At 57.6% G+C, this 22,475-nt stretch overlaps 2 protein-coding genes across 2 annotated transcripts; both read left to right on the top strand.

The window, feature by feature from the left end:
* The first annotated feature begins 32 nt into the window (after positions 1 to 32).
* ZPR1 (ZPR1 zinc finger) lies at positions 33 to 3,852 on the top strand. The gene is made up of 14 exons (XM_068994741.1): positions 33 to 192; positions 704 to 865; positions 1,018 to 1,108; positions 1,201 to 1,271; positions 1,494 to 1,580; positions 1,657 to 1,779; positions 1,851 to 1,904; positions 1,991 to 2,057; positions 2,275 to 2,345; positions 2,594 to 2,683; positions 2,789 to 2,899; positions 2,995 to 3,081; positions 3,179 to 3,244; positions 3,500 to 3,852. Exons 1-14 carry the CDS (start codon positions 46 to 48, stop codon positions 3,632 to 3,634), a joined length of 1,362 nt encoding a protein of 453 aa, XP_068850842.1. The 5' UTR covers positions 33 to 45; the 3' UTR covers positions 3,635 to 3,852.
* Positions 3,853 to 4,014: 162 nt separating this feature from the next.
* Positions 4,015 to 9,840, top strand: BUD13 (BUD13 homolog). Its single transcript, XM_068994839.1, has 11 exons — positions 4,015 to 4,153; positions 4,347 to 4,440; positions 4,806 to 4,890; positions 5,049 to 5,106; positions 5,541 to 6,205; positions 6,498 to 6,592; positions 6,771 to 6,879; positions 7,301 to 7,439; positions 7,716 to 7,897; positions 8,252 to 8,333; positions 8,644 to 9,840. The coding sequence occupies exons 1-11, from the start codon at positions 4,032 to 4,034 to the stop codon at positions 8,735 to 8,737; spliced, it is 1,725 nt and encodes a 574-aa protein (XP_068850940.1). The 5' UTR covers positions 4,015 to 4,031; the 3' UTR covers positions 8,738 to 9,840.
* The last annotated feature ends 12,635 nt before the right edge of the window (positions 9,841 to 22,475 follow it).

Raw genomic sequence — 22,475 nt, 5'->3', positions numbered from 1 at the left:
ACCTGTGCGTCATCACCCCGCGCCGCCACGTGACGCGCCACCATCATGTCGGCGCTGGGGGCCATGGAGGCGGCGGCGGCGCCGGGGCCGGGCGCGGGGCCCGGGGGATCCCTGTTCCGGCCCCTCAGCGCCGAGGACGGCGAGCAGCAGCCCGCAGAGATCGAGTCCCTGTGCATGAATTGCTTCCGCAACGTGAGGGGCCCCGGGGGCCGGGCAGCAGCGCTCTGCGGGGATTGAGGGGGAGAGCAGGACAGGGGTGTGCGGGGGCCAGGGTGGGCACAGGGGTCTGTGGGGGCCAAGGAGGGCGTGCAGGAGTCTGGGGGGTCCAGGGAGGGGCTGTAGGGGCCTGTGGGGGTCAGGGGACACACACCAGGACGCGGGGGGCTCCAGTGGTCGGGGGGAGGAGCGGGACAGGGGTCGGTGGGGGGTACAGGGGTCTGGGGGGCGATGAGGGGCAGGAGCGGGGAAGGACCCGCCGGGGGCCGCAGCTGGTGTTGAAGTGGGGGCACTAGTGGGGCAGGAGGAGTGGGGGCACTAGTGGGGCAGGAGGAGTGGGGGCACTAGTGGGGCCAGAAGGGCGTTTCGAGGAGGCTGGGGGGCAGCAGCGGTGGGGACGGGGGCTGCCCGTGGTGGGAGGTGCTGTCAGGGCCCCGGGTGCCATCGCCCCCGGCTCGGGTTCCCACGAGGCCCCTCGCTGCCGCAGGGAGTGACGCGGCTCCTGCTCACCAGGATCCCCTTCTTCAAAGAGATCATCGTCAGCTCCTTCTCCTGCGACAGCTGCTCCTGGTCCAACACGGAGATCCAGTCAGCGGGCAGGATCCAGGAGCAGGGTGTGCGCTACACCCTGGCCGTCACCTCCCGCCAGGTGGGCAGGGCCTCCCCGCTCTGTTCCAGGCCCAAAATGTGCCCAGTCCTAAGGGAGGGGGGGCTGGAGCCAGCACCACGCTGGGATCCCTGTGTGTGGGAGCCCCTGGATCTGTTGGGGATCCTGAGGCTGCTCCCTGGCTGTGTGTGCAGGACATGAACAGGGAGGTGGTGAAGACCGACTGTGCCTCAGCTCGAATTCCAGAGCTGGACTTTGAGATCCCTGCCTTCAGCCAGAAGGGAGGTGGGTAAAGGGGAGCAGTTTGTGTGGGGGCTCCCGGGTGCCGCTGGGCTGTGGTAACAGTGTCGTCACCTCTGTGTTCTTCCCTTGCCAAGTCCTCACCACCATCGAGGGCATCATTGACAGAGCTGTGGCAGGCCTGGAGCAGGACCAGCCCGCCCGCAGGGTAAGGGCCGCAAAGGGGAAGCTCCTCAGGGATGGCAAATGCTTGGGATGTCCATCCCCTGCCCCGTGGTGCCACACAGGGCTGGTGGGGAGAGCGCTGGGGCTCTGCTTTGTGCCATGGTCACCTCTGTCAGCAGCTCTGGGCTGCCCCTGCAGCAGCTGAATCCCATCTGGGGGGTGTTCTCTATTTCCAACGATTCTGCGATTCCGTGTCCTCTTCCAGGCGACCGACAAGGAGGTGGCAAGGAAAATAGACGAGTTCATTGGGAAACTGAGGCAGCTGAAAGAAGTCAATTCCCCCTTCACCTTTGTGAGTGCTCACAGAAGGGCAGCCCTGACTGGGTGAGGGGTGCAGGACGGCTCCCTCAGGCCCCCTTCTCCTGCAGATCCTCGATGATCCCTCCGGGAACAGCTTTGTGGAGAACCCCCATGCGCCGCAGAAGGACGAGGCTCTGGTGGTCACTCACTACAGGAGGAGCCCCCAGCAGTCTGCTGTGCTGGGACTGGAGGTGACTGGGATCAATCCTGGCTCCCTGGAGGACCCCAAACCAGGGAACAGGAGTTAATGCTTCCCTTGCAGGGAGAGGAGGTGGATGCAAAGCCGCAGGATGCTGCCGAGGACCTGAGGGATGAGGTGGGTGATGCTGCAGTGCTGGGGGACACCCAGGACAGCTGCCCTGGGCTGGCTGGGACATTCTGGCTGCCCTTTCCCTCCCCCAGGTCCTGCAGTTCAACACCAACTGCCCCGAGTGCAACGCCCCGGCCAGCACCAACATGAAGTTAGTGCGTATCCTTCGAGGGTGGGCACGGGCCGGGGGCTGCACCGGGGGGTGACGGGCACTGCGCAGCCCTGGGCCCTCCCTGCTGCACCACGGGCCTGAGTAAGTTCTCTCAAGCACGGCCTGTTGGGGTGCAGGGCTGTCTCAGGGCCACTCACAACTCTCAGTGGGCTCCTGCCATCCCTTGGCTGCTGCTTCGAGGTTTTCCTTGAGTCCCCGCTCCAGAAATCCCACACTTTAAGGAAGTGATTATCATGGCCACCAACTGTGACTCCTGTGGGCACAGGACCAACGAGGTGAGCTGGAAAGAGGGCAGAGGGGAAGGGAGTGGTGTTCTGTGCCTTTGCCCCTGAGCTCTGCTTCCCGATGGGGCTGCTTGGGAGGGAAACTGGATTTGGGGGCCTGTCAGGAGGTGCTTTATGCTGGGTGGTGAGGCCACGGTCCCAGGTTTGGAGTGGCCTCTGGGCTGCTGGGACAAACCCTGTTAAAGCATTGTGGTGTGAGCTGAGTGTGAACAGTGGAGCTCACTGCCGGCTGCTCCCAGGTGAAGTCTGGAGGAGCCATCGAACCGCAAGGCACCAGGATCACCCTCCGCATTACGGACCCTTCCGACATGACCAGGGACATCCTGAAGGTGCAGTGCCCTGGGGACCTGCCCTGTCCTCCTGTGGAGGGTGTGGGGAGTCCAGGGGGACCCAGCCCTCCCTGCATGGGGCTCATGGGGTGCTCACCTTCGCAGTCGGAGACGTGCAGCGTGGAGATCCCAGAGCTGGAGTTTGAGTTGGGCATGGGAGCGCTGGGGGGGAAGTTCACCACGCTGGAGGGGCTGCTGAAGGACATCCGTGACCTGGTGAGGGGCCCTGGGCCAGCCTGGGGGGCTCAGCCCCCTCCCTGTCCCTCTTTGTGCTGGCTGGGGGGGCCTGGCTGCCTTACTTGCCCTTCCAGGTGGAGAAGAACCCCTTCACTCTGGGAGACAGCTCCACGCCCAGCAGGACAGGGAAGCTGCAGGAGTTCATTGGGAAGCTGCAGGATGTGAGTTTACCCTGGTGTTTCTGTGCTCTGTGCTGGTGCCAGCAGCGCTGAAGGATTAGCAAGAGCCTTAATGGCTGGACATGCTCTGTTCCCGCAGATCATAGAGGGGAAGACCCAGGCTCACGTCATCATGGATGACCCTGCAGGCAACAGTTACCTCCAGGTACAGCCTTGGGCCCTCGGGATGGGCTCCCTGAGCAACTGGGGGGAATTTTATTTCCCTGGAACATGTTGTGGGTAGGGTTCCCGTTGGAGCTCGGGCACGAGCCGCAGGCTGCTGCAGGCTCTGTCCAGCGCAGGGAGAGCACTGCTGGCTCTGTGGGGGCTCTGCCCGGGCGCTGCCCGGGGCTTGCAGCCTGCGCGGGTGCCCGAGCCTGTGGGAAGAGGGCAGGGCAGGAGCTTTCCCGTGTCCCCGCAGAACGTGTACGCCCCGGAGGAGGACCCGGAGCTGCGCGTGCAGCGCTACGAGCGCACCTTTGAGCAGAACGAAGAGCTGGGCCTGAACGACATGAGAACAGAGGGCTACGAGACAGAGGCGGCCGCGGGCCGGTAGCGGGGGCAGCCCAGCCCTCCCAGCCCGCTTCCCCAGCTGCCGCAGGGACCGCGATCTGTGTGGGGCCAGGACTCTGCTCGCCTTCCCGCGGCCAGGGCAGCTGTTCCCGCCCGAAGGCAGCGGGGCTGGGCCTCAGGGCCCCCCCTGGGGGGCGGTGTCGATGTGCCGGGGCCGGGGGGTGGAAGCGGAGGCGGTTCCCCAATAAAGCTGTTGCTGGCTCCGTGTCCCGCCCTTCCTGCGCCGCCGCCGCTCCGTCCGTGCCCTCAGCCGCCGCTCGGCCCCGCCCCCGCCCTTCCCGCCGCCGTCCCCGCGCGTGCGCGGTCCCGCCCCCCGCCCTTCCCGCCGCGCTCAGGCCCCGCCCCTTCCTGCCGGCGCCGGGGTTTTGCGTCACAGCGCGATGGCGGCGCCGGGGGTGTCGAAGGCCGAGTACCTGCGGCGGTACCTGAGCGGCCCCGCCGAGCCCGCCCAGCCCCGCCGCCGCCGCAAGAAGAAGCCGCCGGGCGGCACCGGCAGAGCCGGGTGAGTCTCGGGGAAGGGGGCGGCAGGCGCGACCCTCCCTAGTGCCTGGGCACAGGATCCCCTCCGCGCCCATCTCCCCGAAATCCCTTCTCAAAACCCTCCCTCCGAGGCCGGGAGGCTCCCGGGGGCTCCCCCGCCGCAGATCCCCCCGTTCCTGACGGGTACTGACGGCAGCGCCTCTCTGTGCTCCTAGGATGCGGATCGTGGATGACGATGTGAGCTGGAGCAGCATCGCCGCCGTCCCGGAGAAGGAGGAGGAGGAGGAGGACGAAGGGGACATGCCTGTGGTGAGCGGGGAGTCCCGTCACTCGCGGTCTCATACCCTATATTGATTCTTGGGTCATCTCGTGTCTCCCTCTGGGAGGAACTTGGCAAAGCCCCTCTCCTTGCCCTGTTTGTTGGTGGGTTCTGCCTCAGCCATGGGTGGGATTCCTGCTCGGGGCTCTGGAGGGATGAGTGAGCTCCCTGCGGGTCAAAGCAGCCTGTTCTTTATGTGCCTGTGTGTTCCAAGGGCCAGCACGGTGGTTCTGTGCTCCAAACCAGCTGCTGGGACAAGGCAGAGGGACTGGGATTGCCAGGCTGAAGTGGATGTGCTGGGAGGTGGGAGTTGTGCCTGTTTGTAAGGCCCTGTTGTTCGGTGTGGTGTTCTCAGGTGGCAGAGTTCGTTGATGAGCGCCCCGATGACGTGAAGCTCATGGAGGAGTTCCGAACAAACTCCAAATGGAAGCTGTTAGGAGGTGAGAGCAGCCCCTTCCCTCACTCTCTAGTGTTTGGCTTCTCCAAACAATGACGCAAGTTAAAAATAATACCAGCTAAAACACAATCCTTGAGATGCTGGGGGGCTGCTGAGCTGTGCAGAGCCCTAACAACGGTGATCCCGATTGTTTTCCTTCAGACCAGCATGAGGACTCGCAGAGTTCGGATATTTCGGGACCTGCCAAGTCTGCCACAAGGTATGGGGGCTCCAACCAGGAATTCTGCTCCTGGTTCACTCTGGTTTTCAGGTTTGACTGTCTGGTTCTGTGCTTTCCAAGTGCTTTGCTGGGAAATGTGGGCACTTGTGGACACCTTTCCCTGCTGGATACCCCCTGCTTGGGGCGGGGGACTGGCAGCTCTGTGTGTTTGTGTTACTGCCAGGGGGATCAAGGTGATGGTCCTTGTCAGTTTGAATGATGGTGAGGGTGGAGACTTTAATTTAAAATTCCAGCTCTGCTGGGATGCAGGCTGCCTTGGCGGGTTTCTGGGATGTGCTCTGGGAAGGCTGTGGCTCAGTGCTGCGGGTCAGGGGTGCAGAACCCAAATGAATCCACGTTCACAAAGCTGTTCCCAGCTCTGTGGGTCCCCCAAACAAAAAGGGATCTCACTGTCACTTTCTCTGCCCTCGCAGGCGGCAGCGTCACGACTCCCCAGAGCCCTCACCCCCAGGAGGGAAACACAACGGCTCCTTGGACCTCTCACCCCTGAGACGGCAACGTCACGACACCCCTGACCCATCCCCTCCCAAGAGACAGCGTCACGATACACCAGACCCATCCCCTCCCAGGAGACGGCGTCACGACACCCCCGACCCTTCACCTCCCAGGAGACGGCAGCGTCATGACACCCCTGACCCATCCCCTCCCAGAAGGCGACGTCCTGGCACCCCAGATCCATCACCTCCCCGGCGGCGGCAGCGTCACGACACTCCTGACCCATCTCCGCCTCGGCGTCAGCGTCACGACACCCCAGACTTGTCACCTCCCAGGAGACGGCGTCACGACACCCCTGACCCATCCCCTCCCAGGAGACGGCGTCACGACACCCCTGACCCATCCCCTCCCAGGAGATGGCGTCACGACACCCCAGATCCATCCCCTCCCAGGAGACAGCGTCACGACACCCCAGATCCATCCCCTCCCAGGAGACAGCGTCACGACACCCCAGATCCATCCCCTCCCAGGAGACGGCGTCACGACACCCCTGACCTGTCCCCTCCCCGGCAGCAGCGTCAGGATTTGTCACCTCGGAGAGAGAAGCCAGGGTCCCCGAGTGGGAAAAAGAGCCGAAGGAAAGGTGAGTGTCCCTCGCTGTGTCCCCTGTGCCCGGGGCACTCCCCTGATTCTGTGCCACACTGCCACAGGTGAGTGCTGTGGGCTGGTGCTCCGTTGGCACAGCTGGCAGTGGCAGGTGCCCATCCCTGTAGGCACAGCTGGATTTTGTCATTCTGGCTGTTCACAGCTGGGCAGGAGTTAACCCAAGCTGGAAAGCCTCTGCTGCAGCCTGGGCCGTGTCCACAGCGATTCCCTGAGTGTGATTGTCTCAGAGGGAATCAGCAAATCCTCACTCTCTGATTTATCTCCTCCAGGACGGACTTCGCCTGCCGGAAAGGACCAGCACAGGTCACGGAGTCCCCCGGAGCACTCCCCACATCACCAGGACACCAAGGGCTCTCCCAAGAAGGTAAGGGTTGCCTCTTTCTCTTCCAGCTGTGGAAGTCCGATGACTGACAAATCGGGGAAGTTTTCATACAAGTGGCTCTAACAGGGTCGTCCCTGTGGTTTGGGTCACCCCTCGTTCTGCCTTCCCTGGCTGCCCCGCTCTCAGCCAGCTGCAAACGTGGGCTCTGTGTGCTTTCCAGGCTAACACGATGTCATCTGGGGCCAAAGCTGGGCTGGTGTCGGCCGACGTGCTGCGGAGGGAGAAGCGGGAGCTCCAGAAGCACGAGAGGAGCACCAAGCACCTGGAAGGTGGGAGTGTGGGAACACAGCCCGAGCCCCAGCTCCCCTTCTCCTCCTCGGCTCTGCCAGGCCCTGGCGCTGGGGTGCTGGTGGGGAGCATCCCTGTGGAGCTGCAGCCGGACATGCTGCTGGCAGCCTTGGCCAGGGTCACTGTTCTACATGGGGATTTCAGAGCAATGCTAGGGAAATCACAGGGAGTGTGAAATGCTCTTCCTCTGTGAGTCTGAAGGAGCTGCTGGATAATCAGAGAGCTCAGGATCTGTGTAGGGCAGCAGGGAAAAGCACGAGCTGAGATCCTGCCTGGCTTTGGGTGACAGGCTCTTTGAGAGACTAGGACAAGCAAAAGGAAGGTCACAGTTAGAGTCATTGAATTGTCTGGAGATGATAAAATGTTCCAAAATGTGTGACTCGAGGCATCTGTCCCCCCCAGAGGAGTCCCGGAACGCTCAGACCGTGTTCCGAGACAAGTCTGGCCGCAAGAGGAACCTGGCCCAGGAGCAGCTAGAGCAGAGGCTGAAGGCTGAGGCAGAGTCCAAGAGAGAAGAGCAGTATGCCAAGTGGGGAAAAGGGTGAGTAAGGGGCCCCTAAGCACAGTCCCTGGGCCTCCCATCTCCTGGTTTTAGCTTGGATCTGCTGCCAGACTGGTGGTGTTGCATTGCCCTTCGTTCTGAGGTTGAGCCTGGGACCAGCGTGTGTTCCACGTGTCTCGAAACCCCCTCCTTTGCTGGAAGTGCATTGGGAATGCTGCACAGGCAGCGGGAGTTCAGGGGTGTGACCCATCCTGCAAATTGAACAAGTGCCAGGGAATGATGGCTTGGGTTTGGGTGACACTGGGTGTTTTCCAGGCTGGCACAGGAGAGGCAGCAGCAGCAGAATGTGGAGGATGCAATCAAGGAGATGCAGAAGCCCTTGGCCCGTTACATCGATGATCAGGACCTGGATCGAATGCTGAGGGAACAGGAGAGGGAAGGAGACCCCATGGCTGCTCTCATCAAGAAGAGGAAAGCCAAGGAGAACAAGGAAAAAGGTTTGGCTCTGGAATGACGCCTGTGTGTGGTTTAAGGCCTCAGCAGCGCAGAAATGCAGCTGCTGTTCAGTACATAGCCAAAGGCTGCTGGAGCAGCTGCGTCCTGGGGGTTTCCTGGAGTCTCTGGAGTTACTGGCTTGTTACCAGTAACAGTTGCCATTAGGTGTTAGCTGGGATGGCAGGGCCTGGTGACTGAAAACTCAGCAGTGTGTCAAAGTGACCCTTTGGGAGCTGTAGCTGGCTGTCAGGAGCCTGTGCTCTCTGCCTGTACCTAGCTGCAGATACTTCCTGGGTGGGCGAGGATGTGACCACCTGGCTGTGCTGAAAATGGCTGTTCTGCTCTTTCTGTTCCAGAAAAACCCAGGTACAAGGGACCAGCACCTCCACTCAACAGGTTTAACATCTGGCCTGGGCACCGCTGGGACGGCGTGGACAGGTACTTGTTCCTGGTGGAATAACAGCAGAAACAAAGGGGTTTTGCTTCGGGGAGCTCACAGTGTCAAGGTTCCCAGTTATGGGATGAGTGAGGTTGTGTTGGCAGTTGGGTTAAGTTACAAATGGGTGATGGGACCGAAGGAACAAGGGGATGTGAGGGACTTGGGAGGTATCAGCTGTTGGTAACCACAGATCAAGATGGAAACTGAGCCAGAGTAAATTAGCGGAAAACTTGCAGTGTCTCTAGCAAGTTTTGTGGCTTCAGAAGAGCTCCTTCCCAGCAGCTCCTGTCACTGGGTGTCCCTTTGCAGGTCCAATGGGTTCGAGCAGCAGCGCTTCGCCCGCATTGCCAACAAGAAGGCGGTGCAGGAGCTCGCCTACAAGTGGAGCGTCGAAGACATGTAGGTGAGAGCTCCAGGAGTGACCCACGGACACCACCCGCGGCCAGAGCCGTGAGGAATGGCCTGCTCTCCCTGGAACGAGCCCTGTCCTCGGCATTCAGCATCCCACTGGACCATTTTCCAAGAGGCAAGGCTGGATCTTCCTGTCAGCCAGAGCCTCCAGCTCTCTGGGGAGGACACCGGGTTCTTGTTTGTTTTCTAACAAACTTTTGTTCGATGCCAAATGCTGTGACCTCTGAGGGCAGTTCCGAGTCTTCAGGTGTCCTAAATCTCAGGTGAAAATCTGCTGAACGCTTGGGCTTGGGCGAGTTAGCCTCATGCAGTGGGTCAGTCTGCTCCAGAACTCAGGTTAAGTTTAACTTTGAACTTCTGTTAAGTTTATGTAGTTACTGTGCCCTGTAGATCCCAGAGTCACCAACGTGCAGGGAAGTTCAAACTCAGCTTCTCCTGACCCTGTTCAAACAGAAAACTGAGCAGGGAATGCTCTGGCACTGTAAGAGCGACCTGCAGTGCTGCACTGGGCACCAAGATCTCTAGGAGCCTCAGCAATTCTTCAGAGGTCCGTTTCTAGTGGAAGTAAATGAGTGGAGAATTAGGACTTAAGACCTGGAATTGCTTCCCTCATAGTTTGGAGCTGCTGGTCCCACCAGACCCCTCTGGATTTGGTGCTGATCTCGGCACTTCCCCCACGCTGCTGCCTGGGGCTCACTCCAGTGGGAAGTGTAACAACCCCTCTCCTGTGATCAGATTTGTCAGTCTCGGAGCTGGGGGCTGGGCAGAGCTTCCCTTAATCCCTGTGTGCCAGAAAGCACTTGTGGAAATAAATACAGTTGTTCTTGTTGAGGTCCCAGGGAGCAGGGATGAAATTCAGGCAGCAGTTTCCATGGAGATGCCTTGGCTGCAGCAGTGGGCAGGGGCAGGGCAGAATCACTCTTTTCAGGGATTTTCCAGTTCTGGGGGTGCTGTGGGTGGGGGGGATAGCAGCAAAGTCTGCTCTGGAGTGCCAGACTCTTGGGACTTCCCTGTTTTTTATCCCTGTGCAACATTTCCAGCAGCCCTGGAATCGGTGTGTTCACCTGTAAATAACACCTTTCTTTTTTTACTTGATTCTGCGTGGTGCTGGTGGTTTTTCCAAGGCGGGTAATCCATTCCCAGCCCTGTTGCACCTGCTGGGCAGGGAGGTGGTTTGGGAGTGGGGGGTGGTGGTGTGAGGTGGCAGCGCATTTCCAGCCTGCTCTCAGCCAGGTGCTCCCAGTTGTGCTTCCCCCTTCTGTCACCAAGGCCCTGTTTCATTTCCCCCTGTAACCTGAGGCAGCTGCCGCCTCAACAAGTGCAGTTCCACTTGACACACTCGTTTTTGCTCTCACTTAATCTGAGTGCTGCTGGAGATGTAAAGAACCTGCTGTGGAATGATTGGATGCGCTCTCCTGAGCAGAGTTGGATGCCGGTACCTTCCTCACCTGCTTGGTGACAGTGGCTGCTCTCGCAGAGCCACAGATGCCAGCAGCTGGCTCGTGTCACAGTCGGGACTGTAAGCTGCTCTTAAGGAGGCAAAGCACTTTCAGTGCTGGTACTAAACAAAATGTTGTGCCTAGGGCCTGAAAACGGCATCAAGTTCTGCTCTTGCAGCTGATTTTGAAGGCTGGGGTTTTAAAATTTTAGAGGTACTACCCTGGAGACCTCCTCATTCATCACAAAGCTGGATTTATACATCTGTTATTTGTTCATTACCAGATATTTTATTTTTAAGAGATACCTGTGAGGGTGAAGAGGGGCTCAGGTGATGAACACCTCCCTCCCTGCTCCCATCCCCATGTGCTGCCTGGGGAGAAGGGAGTCAGGTTTGTCCCTGTGCCCTTGTTCTGCATCCCACATCTCCTGTCCCAGCTATGGCCTTGTCTGAGCAGTTCTGGCAGCAAAGCAATTGGAAAACGCTGTGGGATCCTCTGGGATGAGCCGGGTGATGGAGATGGAGCAGTGACACCAGGACTGGATCTCTTCATTAGTGGTTCTGGAAGGGCAGAGCCCCGGTCTTGGCATCGAGCAGCAACTTTGATTAGCTTTAACCCAAAAAAATGAATATTAAAATCTTAATTTAATTTAAACCACTGTCATTCACAGTCATGGCAAACAGCGAGCAGAGTAATTATTATGCAAATGAGACAGATAGAAAAATGATTAATAATTGCGCAAATTAAAAATGATTGTAAACATCCTGTGACTGGTGATAAGTCGGGGAGGAGCGTGCGGGGGAGGCAGTGGGGCTCAGCCACCTCCTGCATCCCGATTTCCTCATTAGTGAGATCAGCAAACGAGGAGCCCAGTGGTGCTTGGGGGAGGCTGGGCTGGGCTCGGAATGTGCTCCAGCTCATCTTTACTGTGAGAAAAGCTGGGTTTAAGCCATTTCCCTCCTTTTTGGAGTCCCTGTGCTCCTCCCACTGCCTGTGTCCCCCTCTGGAGCCTGTCAGGGGATCCCAGCAGTGTTTCCTGTACCTGCTAATGACCCTCGGAGCTCCCCCCAACAATTACCCAGCTGATTTGTCTGGTGTTTCACTGCTCAAAATACGGCTTCACTGCCGTATTTTTTCCCCGTTTTCCTTTTGCATTTTTGCTGGGGAGCAGGATAATTCCAGTCCCAGGCTCTTGCTGCCTCCTGGGCTTGCATGGGCCCCGCTCGTGTCAAGGACAAGCAATTAAGCCTGGCCTCGCGTAGCATAATTAGATTTTTGTTGATGAGCTCATGGTAATGTGTTTAGTTCAGATTAAGAGCTTAATTCCTGGGGTGTGACACTGCCTGTCCCGGGAGCGCTGTTCCCATGGGAGTGGGGCTGGTGGGAAGGGTGGCCCTGGGAGGGGACCCTCGGCCACCCTTGCCTGTCCTGTCACCTGTCCCCTCGAAGGTGAGTGTGGCCTCTCCCCCCACCTCTTGGCTGTTGTTTTTTTAACAGCTCCTGTAAAGTGGGTTTTGGCAGCGTTGTGTTACTGCTCCGTTTCCCGCTGAGTTCTATTATTTTTTAATTAAAAAGAGCCTGAGATTTGTCATTTAATGTCTCTCTAACCGGCAGCAGCTCCAGGTCGCGGGTGCTCGGCAGAGCTGGTGGCTCCCTAAATCATCCCGGGCTTCCAGCACGGAGCACCTGGGCATGGGGACACAGCGGGGTCCCCCCAGGGCACAGACACCCCCAGTGCTTTTTGGGGGAGAGGAGTTTTCCCTGGCAACTCCATCCCACGGCGGGGCTGGGAACGAGAATCCCCGAGACTGGCAGGTTAGTGATTGTATATGCATATGTGCACTTTCCCTAATTATGGAATAATTAGGGACACGCAGAGATAAAAATTACTAATAATATTTACTCTAGACTCTATTTTTTTTCAATAACCTCTCTCTCTCTCTCTTCCTCCTTCACCGAGTCTTGGTGGAAATAACTTTGCAGATCCCAGTTAATGAATATTTGTAAATGCAAGAACATTCGGCGCCGGAATATCCAGAGGGCATCCTCTCTCTGCCTTGTAATTTTTTTTCACCAGATATTTAATATTTATGGTTCCACAGCCTCGTGAATAAAGAGCCACCCGCAAACCCCCAGGAGCTCGGGGGCCGGGATATTTATGGCGCTTCCTCTTTCCTTTTCAATTACAAAGACACCTCACATAATTAAGTGCTAATAACCTTGTTAATCTAAAATTGATACTCTTTCTCCTGGCTATCTCTTAATAGAATTAAAAACAGATTAATAATCAAGGGTAGGAGACATCGCACGCGATTCAGGGAGAGGGGGCCACGCTCCGGCCCCTCCCGGTGCTCCTGGGAGCCAGGCCAGGCTGGGATGGGCAGCATCAGGAAAGGGGCTGGCAGGGAGGTTGGTTTTCCCTCGTGCTCTTTACACAGCTTAAATTTTTAAGACAAACAGCCATGTAACGCCGTCTCCTAATGAAACTGTTTTATGTTAATTAATTATGTATCAAGGCTCATTTTCATGCGCAGCCCAGCTCCACTTCCCCTCCGCCGAGCCTTTGATCTGTCAGAGGCTAAACGGGAGATAAATAATCAAATTGAGAAGCAGCCTGGATGGAAATAAACATGTTTTAGATGCGTTATCTGACGGGTAGAGCAAGGCCCTGGGTAATGGGGCTCAGGGTTCAGCCACGCTCGGCTGCACGCCCGGGGCGTGGGAAGTTTCCAGTGCTCCTGCGGCCACCCCTGGGGACAGCACCGTGTCCCCGTTGTGGAATGGGGTCTCCCTAAGTGTCTGCTTGTCCTCCCTAGGAGCAGGAGGCTGCGGAGGACCCTCACTGCACTAAACTGATGAAGAATTAAAACTCTGCAGCATTTCTTTCTTCCAGCCTGTGGAAGATTCCGGCAGCTCCAGGCCATGGCCGCTCCGTGCCTGGGATAGTTGGGATGCTGGCAGTGGACACGGTTTCGGCATAATTTAACACAATCTCTCCCAATTTGTTACACCTAAGCGGAGGCAGATGTGCATCCATATTCATTTTGGAGGAACTTCAGGAATTATAACTTCATCAGCCAAGGCTTCCCGACACCGCAGCTGCAGCTCCTGTGGGGTGGAGGAGGTGAGGATGGCAGTGCCCGGGGCCTGGTCCCCTCAGCTGTGGGGACAGGGACTGCAGGGCTGGCAGGAGCGATGCCCACCTGCTCTGGGGATGCCCATGGCCACATCCCTGGAGACCTCGGCTGCTCCTGGGGCTGTGGCAGCGCTGGCCCAGGGCAGGACCCTCTGCCTGAGGGCACCTCCGCTCCCGGGGCCAGGCTGGTGCCCTGCTGTAAATCAGGTGTTGCTCCTCCAGTAAACACCCCACAGCAGGAATTCCAGATTATAACTGTGGAGTGCTTTACAGCCGTAATAACCCGGCAGTGTTCTGGCCCTGTGTAATTAGCAGATAATGGATTTCTTCCTAAAGGGCTGAAGGCAGAGAGGGCCCAGCTCTGAGCGCTGCAGCATCCGGGGCTCTGCCCACCCCCCGAGGGACCCCCTTCTGATGAGGACATCGATGAGGGACTGGGAGAGCCCTGGGGAGCAATGCTGGCAGCGGGGATGCCACTGCAGCAGGAACTGGAGCTCCTGGCTGCAGCTCCAGCCACAGCCTTCCTCATCCTCCTGCATCCCGCTCAGCACAAACAGCTCCTCGCCCCCGGCTGTGCTCCTGTTGGGATCCCAGCGAGGTTTATGCCTGGAGGTTGTTCAGTTAGAGGATTAGGAGGGAGTTTATTACATTGCAGCAGCTCTCCGGGGTGTGTGGATGGCGATGTGGTTGTTTTCTCTCCCGGAGCTGTGTCGGGACGTTGGCCACGTCCAGCCCTGCTCACTGAGGTCTCCAGCCTGGAGGAGAGGCCCGTTCCAGGCAGAGGACGTGGGAACACCGCATCCCTTCCTGGCCAGTGGATCTCCAGCGCTACAGGTGAGCCCCTGTGCCCTTCACCTGTGCCACAGGTGGGCAGCGAGGAGGGGGCAGCCGTGGGTGGCTTCCGTGGGACATCCCTGCGAATCTGTGCGAATCCAGCCCCAGGGACGGTGCCCAGCAGGAGCAGCCAGGGCTCTGGGCAAGGCCACGCGTCCCCCTGAAGCCACCCAGCCCCGGGCAGCCCGGCCGTGCCTGCCACCACCCCGGCGTGTCCCGCTGCCGGGAGGCGAAGCCGAGCACGGAGCAATCAAAGGGAGCGCTCAGAGAGCCTCGTCCCCTCCAGTCTTGCCCCGGGCCCTGCCTTTGGGCTTCTGAAGGCTCTGCTCCAGCGGTGTCAGTTCTCATTAATCCACACATCAAAGCCGGAGCTGCCAAACATCCTTGGGAGGCTGTGGGGATTCCTCAGCAGCGTGGCAGGCGGGGAGGCAGAGGCGCAGGGGGGCTCGGGGCTGGCTGCTCAGGGCAGAGCAGGGTCCCTTGGGGCAGGTGGGGGGCTCTGACCCTCTGGCTTGTGCCCACAGAGCCCCGAGGGAGCTGCTAGGGGCTGCACAGGGAAGGTGTGGGATGTCCCTGGCCAAGGACATAGAACAACAGGACGTGGCACTCAGTGCTCTGGTCTGGTTGACAACGTGGTGATCGCTCAAAGGTTGGATTTGATGGTCGTGGAGGTCTTTTCCAACCGAAATGATTCTGTGGTTCTGTGAAGGAAAGGCCCTCCTGCAGCAACATCTCCCATGTGTCACGTGTGTGCAAGCAGGGAAAAGAGATTTGGCAAGAAAGCACACACACAGAAAGAGCAGAGAAGGTGCTGCTGCACTCTCGAGAGTGGGATTTGCCTGCCAAGGTCCTCTCTGTGCCACTGTCGCTGCAGACTGGGATTCCCTGCTCGGCTCTGGCATGGCTCAGCATCCTGCCAGTGAGCTAATCAGGTCAATGCATTTTTAACAGGGCATAGGAAATCTTTATATCTTTTGTCAGGCTCATTCTTCTCCCCCGTCTCTCTGTGGGGGCTGAATTATTTAATGCTGAATATCAAGCAGGGCCGGTTTCCCTGTGCTGGCTGCTGACGGTGCATTTTAGGGCTGCTGAGATTGGCAGGTGGCTGTGCTCTGAGCTGGGCCCAGGGGGAACCCATCGTAGCAGCAGATTACCTGCTTGCAGCCAGATTTATGGAATAACTGGGGTCCTTCCAGGCATCTGAATAAGCGGGATAGATTTGGAGAAGGGATGAGCAGTGCCAGAACAGGGTGCTCACAAATCACACCATTCCCTGTCTCCCTCATCCATCTCTGTGTGCAGCGAGAACATCAGCTGGAGTTTGGGTGTTGATTTCCACACTGGGAAGGGCTGGGAGAGCAGAGCAGGGCACCAGGAGATCCAGCAGCCTCACCCCAGCAGCTCCTTGGTTTGGGCACCGTGGTGGGCAGGGATGGGGTGACAGGGAGCGTGTGACAGCGGGCACAGGTCGTGTGTGGCGAGGAGCACCCGTGGGCACACAAACACAAAGGGCTGGTTTGTGTATCAGGGTTTATCTTTCCCATTAATGGCTTTCTAAATTGGTGGCAGTGGAGCAAAAAACCCAATCTGAACTCGGAGCATGCATGATTACTATTGTAATAACCTTGGCTAATAAGAATATGATGTGGTGTTAGGCTGGGAAAGAAAACACATTTCTCATTAGCTTTTTGATTAATTACTCCACATAATTTCCTAGGGGGACATGCCTGGGACTGATTGCCTTTGCTTTTGACGTGTGGAAGTGGTTTACCTTAACTTAATAATTTTCTCGGTGACATTTTAATGGCAGGCCCCAATTAATCTCCAGTCACTGGGCAAAGGGCAGGCCCTCGCCTTCCCCTCACTCCTCTGGGGGTTCAGAGCACCCCCCTTGCCCACCCTTCTCCGGGACAGGGCAGAGGAGCTGCCTGGGGGTGAGTGGTAAGGTCAGGGTTGGGCAGCCATTGGCAGAGGTTTGGGCTCCAAGGTCCTGGTCCTCCGTGCCCTGCCCCACATGTGATGCTTCGGCTTCTCAGGGCTTTAAATACCTGGGAATGCAACAGCTGTGCAGCCCCGTCCTCTCCCGGCACTGCCAGGGATCCAGCTGTTCCCAGGCATATGTTTACATGGCCTGGAAGCGACCGATTTCCTTCCATGCGTTATAATATAAATATTTTACAGGAGCTAAAATATTCAACACTCGTTTGATGTTGCCACATGGAGTGGGATCAAATGAGGGTGGGAAGGAGGGGAAAACAGGAGAGGGGAGCAAGGAGAGACTCATTTGTTTCCCTGCCTGGAAACGGAACGATGCTGCATATTTCTGCATCGGGAAATTACCCAGAACGGTGATCTCTGCTCGCTGCTCCAGGTGCTCGGCTGGTGCAGCTCCACGCGGGGCCGTGTCTGATGTGGCTGCGGGGGTGGGACTGTCCCAGTGGCACATCCTGCACCTGGGATGTGCACCCCACATCCCAGGTGCATCCAAAATCCGCCCTGCACTCTCCAGCTGAGCCCGTGCTCTACACCAGCATTAAAACGTTGGCAGGTCCAACCAAACTCTTACTAAATGAAATGTCAGGGTAATTCCAGGCCTTGCCCTGCTGTCCTGGCATTCCTGGGGCTGTTGCCTTGGTGCTGGGTCGAGGGATGTGGGATGTGGGTGGGCATGGCCGGGCTGCACCCCTGGGCACGCTCACCTGGGGCTGGTGCTGGCCAGGAGGAGAAGAGCCAGCAATATTTATGTTTCCATCCAAATTCTTGGATCAAAGCCAACACTTTAATCTGTTCAACAACATCTCAAGGATAAAAAAGTTGCAGGCAAATCACAGGCCTAAATTGGTAATATATTTCTGCTTGTCAGTTGACAAATCACTTTACAAATCCCTTCTGCATCTTCCCACGGTCCCTGGGTGTGCTGGTTTGGGATGTGCCAGCCTTCATCCCCCTGTGTCCTGGTGTTTGTGCCACACTCCTCTTCAGGAGGGATGCGCTGGGAGGGTTTGGCAGCAGTTGGGAGTTGGTTTTATCCCTGGCCCAAACCAGTGTTTCTCTCACTCACATTTTACTCCCCTTCACAGCCAGAGCGTGGCTGGGGACGTGGCTGACTCCAGCCCACCGTGGTGATCACGGCACACCATCCCTGTGGATGCAGTCCAGATTCCAGTGGAGCAGCCGAGGAGTCCCTGCCAGACACGGCTCAGAGCAGAGGGATCCTGCAGGGAGACAGCACTCAGTGCCAAGGGGTTTTTCTGCCTTGACTTCTTTTTATTGAGTTTCTTTTTCTCTTCTTTCTCTCTCCTGGCCAGTGCCAGGCCGAGTTGATGAATTATCCCAATATATATTCTGTCTGGAAAGAAAACACATATCATATATATCTTTGACAAGTTATTATTCTTCCTTATCAGAATATGTGAGCATCCAGCCACGCCATAACTCACCCTCCGCGGCGCTCGTGGATCCAGGCGGGAGCAGCGCGGCAGCTCCGGCTGATCCCGAGTCCCCAGCTCGGCCCTGGCTGGGTGACCCCTGTTGGGATGCTCTGGGGTGGGGGGGACAGACAGGGAACCGCGTGCCTCCGCCTGCCAGCCGGGGAGAGGGCCTGGGCGGAGGCGAGAGCACCACGTCGAGCTAATTCAGCGCCTGCCTCACCTCCAGCTGATTGCTGCAAATTAAATTTCACGCCAATGAGCCGGAGGAGCCGGCGTGCGGCGCGGCAGCGCGGGGGGAGAGGGGCGGCTGGCGTGGGCAAGCTGCAGAGCTGGCACAGCCTCCTGCCCGGCTCGGGGGGCACACGGGGCCTGCCCATGCCCCTGTGCTGCTCTGTCCCCCGGTGCTGGCCCCGAGCCCCTCCACAGCCCGTGCTGCCCAGCGCCCCTCTGCCCGTGCCCCCTTCTGCCCCTACAGGGGCTGTGCCACGGGTTGGACAAAAATCAGTTCACAGATGAGTGAGCAAATATTTCTGGTTGTTCCTCCACGGAATGACAGCCTCAGACTCTGGAATGAAGCCCAGCAGGAGACCCTCTCTGGTCCGCAGCGGGACGGCAGGGCACGGAGCCGGCCCCAGGGTGCTCGGGGTGCGGGGTGGGCTCTCCACAGGTGGGAGGAGTGGGATCCATCCAGGTGTACTGTGCGTGCCTGGATGCAGAGCTGCGAGCAGCGGGAGTGCTCCCATCCCCACTGCCGTGCCTTTAATGTTGGACTTATTAAGATAATAACTGCTCCATCTCCGCCGGTTTGAAACATGATCTAATAGGAATCTTACAACAAAAGTTGCCAAGCAGCCAGGCCAGGATTTACTAATAGACTCCGAGCGTGCTGTAGCTGAGATGGAAATTAATTTAGTGATTAGGAGATTAATAAATGGAGCAGAGCATATCCTTTCCTTTAAAGGCCGGGAGGAAGCATTGGGATGTGGCATTCCCGTGGTGCCTTCACGGGAAGTGTTCAACTCTTTAATCTCGGTGCTTCCTTCCAGGCTCTGGGGCGAGGCTGCAGGAGAAGCTGCGCTGCCTCATTTTCTATTAAATCCCATCTTCTTCCCCAGGTGTTTGTTAGCATTCTTTTGTCTTCATAGACACCTGAGCCTGGCATTTGGGGAGAAAAATCCCGATCCAGCCCCTTGCCTCCAACCCACCTGAACCTGGGACAGCAGCAGCGCTGGGAGCAGCGGCTTGCAGCCTGCCCCTCTTTATTGCTGTTGGTTCTGTTTAGCAGCAGCTGTGCATCCATATTTATTGAGGGGAAGGGAAGGAAAACTGTCGGTAATCCCAGGGAAGTGAACATCTTGTAATTATCTGGGTAGCTCGGCTGGCGTGGGCGCACATGGGCTCCCAGGAGTGCAGCTCCCGAGTCCCAACTCTGGGTCACCGTGGAGGGCAGACAGGAAAGGTGGGATGTTAAACATGCTCTGAGCATTGCAGGGGGAAAAGGGATTGATGCACAAGTCTGAGCCAGGAAAGGAGTGGGGAGCTGGTGGCCTCCTGCCCGGTGGCTCCTTGGCTGGGGTGAGGTGAGAGTTGCTTCCCTCCCCAAAATGGAGTTGGGACCAAAGGCTGGGGTGGGGGACAGTGAGTGACAGGGAATCTGTGCATTCCCTGGCTGTGCTTGGAACAGTGGGAAGAGCGGGTGAGGTGGGAAGCAGGGGGGAGACGCAAATGATTTGAGGGCACAAGGTGCCCCTGCACCCCAGGTACCTCTGGGCCAGGGGCAGGAAATGGAACCCAGGACATCAACAGAGCTGGCAGCTCCTCTCCGCTGGCATTTCCAGAGGGCAAAACGTGATCTCTTACAGATGCTGATAAGGCTTCTGAGCGAGGGCAGGAGTGCGAGATGAAGGGGAGCGTGCGCGTGTGCGCGTTTCTTCTCCCTCGCTTTTTCTCTCCCCTCGCTATCTCCGGCACAGCCTTACAGGAAGAAAAGCTTGTGGGCATCTGTGCTTCGCCTCTGCCTTCCCTGGGGGCCATCAATATGCAGAGACTGTTACCTGGGCAGGGGCCCTTCCCTCTGTTCCATCAAGGTCACGGCAGGAGCTCCTGGCTGCCGAGGATGGTCCTGGAGCAGAGCAAGGATGCTTGGGCAGAACGTGCTGCCCTGGAGGAGCAGGAGGATTAGGATGGATTTGTGTTGGCTAGGGTTCATGCTGGTGGTGTTAGAGTGCAGCCAGGCTCCAGGAGCCACTCCCAAATCCATGGTGCAGTATTTTCCCAGTGGGAAATCCACCCTCCTGCCCTCAGGGAGTGTAGGTGGGTGGACACCACCCCTGCTGAGGACATGGTTTCTGTCCATCCCTGCTCCCCAGCTCCTGGCACTGGGATGAAGGCAAATATTTGGAGAACGGCAGAGCCCGGCTTGCTTCAGACAGAGCCGGCAGCCTCTCAGAGGCTGGGATTAATTTGAAGGAATTTACTGGTGGGGTTTGCGGCAGAGAGAACAGTTTGCTTATTTCACACTCGTATGGCCACCTGCTACGAACTGTTTGTTCAGTTTCAAATTCTTTAATTAAAATCAACATAAAACAGATTGAAAACATCCCAAGAAGGGGATGCTTGATTTGCTGGAGGATATTGCAGCAAACGAGCCAAAGCACTCAGAAGACACCGGATCACAGGAAGCGCCCTGGGTGGACACTCGGGTGTGCCTGGGCCACCAGCCTGGGGCTGGGGGCAGGTGGCCCTGGGGCATTTCAGCTTCATCACCGAGGCAGAGTGGACGTGCTGCCTCCTTCTTTATCAGGATTCCCTTCCCGATGTGGCTGTCCTGGCAGTGCCTGGCGTGGCGGGCGCAGGCGCGTGGTGGAGGCTCAGCCCTTGGCGGAGCTGATCAGAGGCCTCCTCCAACAAACATCAAAGCTTCAATTAACAGGGGCCACGTGCGACCCTCTTGCAGAGCCCAGATAAGAATAGAAATTTCCCTTGGAAAATGGATTTGTGTTTAGCTGCGTGTGCCGGGCGGTAAATGACCTGCTCCGCGCGGCACCGGAGAGGGGCCGGGGACAATTACGGTGCTCATTGGGAGCTGGTTATCTGAAGGAAACAGGCGCGCTGCTATTTAGCTGTCTAATATCCCAGTGGGAGGGGAGGCAGAATTAAAACCCGTCTCTTTTCAGAGCCATTTCAATCTGAAGGATTCTTCCTTTATGCGGTGGCTTTTCATTTCAAGGGGCTCCTTCCTCTCTCCCAGGCCCTTATTTGCGTGTGGCCGCTTGCAATGAGAAGGACGGAGAGGGGAAGGAGGGCTTGGCTGGGTCTGCACCCCGACATGGAGCCTTGGGATGCTCAGGGAGCGGGAGCAGCCTCTCCGCGGATTCCTCCCGGCGCCGGCGTCTCCCGCTCCCATCCCAGCGAAACAATAACAACCACGCGGTGGAGAAAGTTAATCCAGAGCCAGACGGGCGATTTAATAACTGGAAAGGTTAAAACAAGCCCTCCCCAGCTGCGCGCGGGCTCCCGCCAGCTCCCGCGCTCTGCGGGCCTGGGAGACCCAGAGCACCATGACTGTATTGATTCAATTATTCTCTACAATGTAATACTCTGCATTTGTGTGATAGCAACAAACAGAGTTGAAAGACATACAAAAATAAATGATCTGAAAGTTAATATGGCTGAATGAGCAGCTCTGAATGAGGGGAGAGCGCTTTGGTTTTACATTGTGGAATCAATGGTGTGCAGAACAATGTCCTCCCTTCCCCGGGGCCCCGGGGGCCCTGCCTCAATCGATCACTATGCAAATTAATTGAATTCATGAAACCTGCATCGCTGGGTAATTGATGCTTCTTATAATTACCTCTGAGTTGTGAGCTTTTAGGGGATTTCATTGATCCCTGCTTGGGGACAGGGCCAGGGCAGGTTCCAGGGGTGAGGCTGAGGCACCGGGGCCTCGCTGGGATCCCTGGGTGTGACAACCACTGTCCAGAGCTGGTGGGTTTTCCAGAGCCTGGATGGTGTGGGGATGCAGCCCCTCGGGAAAGCACCTTTCACTCCTCGGGGACCAGAGGGATGCAGAGGTGACAGTGACAGGTGCCACAGGAGCACATGGCCGGGCTGGGCATGCCTGGCTGGTGGATCGTGAGAGTGAACAGGTTGTATCCAAAGGGATAATAAGCTTATATAGCGCATTATTTAAGAAAAAGGGACAGGCAATTGAGCTCTGCAGACTAATTAGATTAAATTGATGAGCTCATCAGTATTGTGTGTAATTAAGATCAGAGCTAATTGCAGCTGTTTGATGCCCTGCGTTACCCGAGGTGTCCCTTGCCCGGCTGGTGGGAAGTGGCTGGGCTCCCTGGGCTCCTGCTCCCTCCAGGGAAGAGCAAGGGACATGTGGCTGTGCCCAGTTCATGCCGAGCTGGGGGCCAGGCAGGAGGGAATCTGGAGGTTTGAGCAAAGAGCTTTGTGCCAAAGGGAAAGAGCAAAGAGGAAGTGGGACGGGGTGGATGGAAAGTAAGAGAAGCAGAAGCCGGCCCAAGTTCCAAGGGAACTGCAGCCATTGCTTCCTCTGGAGGATGGACAGGATTTATCCAGACGGACACCGCTTCACAGGACAGACAGTTCTGGCTGTCGTGTGGTGGCCGGAGCGGCCTGGGTACAGCTTTTATCTGTGCTCTTCCCTGTTTCCTATCCGATCTTTTCTCTTGCTCCTGCACCACCACCTCCTCCCCGCTTCTCTCCCTTTATCCTCCCACCTCGCTTCTCTCTCCCGCTGTCTCACCTGCCTCACCCTCCTGCTCCCCCTCCTGACACGGGTTCTCTGCAGAACAGCTTTGTGCCCCTCCGGGCCCTCCACGGGCTCCATTCCCGGGCCCTCCGTCCAGCTTTGGGAAG

Source organism: Aphelocoma coerulescens, chromosome 24 (genome assembly GCF_041296385.1).
Source record: "Aphelocoma coerulescens isolate FSJ_1873_10779 chromosome 24, UR_Acoe_1.0, whole genome shotgun sequence".
Taxonomy (NCBI): domain Eukaryota; kingdom Metazoa; phylum Chordata; class Aves; order Passeriformes; family Corvidae; genus Aphelocoma; species Aphelocoma coerulescens.
Note: the sequence above shows the minus strand (reverse complement) of the source record. Positions and strands in the feature narration are given on the sequence as shown.

Coding starts and splice junctions, on each gene's coding strand:
- ZPR1 (XM_068994741.1), top strand. CDS start 46: ATGTCGGCGCTGGGGGCCATGGAGGCGGCGGCGGCGCCGGGGCCGGGC. Junction 1,272..1,493: donor AGGACCAGCCCGCCCGCAGG/GTAAGGGCCGCA, acceptor GTCCTCTTCCAG/GCGACCGACAAGGAGGTGGC. Junction 3,082..3,178: donor TCATTGGGAAGCTGCAGGAT/GTGAGTTTACCC, acceptor CTGTTCCCGCAG/ATCATAGAGGGGAAGACCCA.
- BUD13 (XM_068994839.1), top strand. CDS start 4,032: ATGGCGGCGCCGGGGGTGTCGAAGGCCGAGTACCTGCGGCGGTACCTG. Junction 4,441..4,805: donor ACGAAGGGGACATGCCTGTG/GTGAGCGGGGAG, acceptor TGGTGTTCTCAG/GTGGCAGAGTTCGTTGATGA. Junction 6,593..6,770: donor CCAAGGGCTCTCCCAAGAAG/GTAAGGGTTGCC, acceptor TGTGCTTTCCAG/GCTAACACGATGTCATCTGG.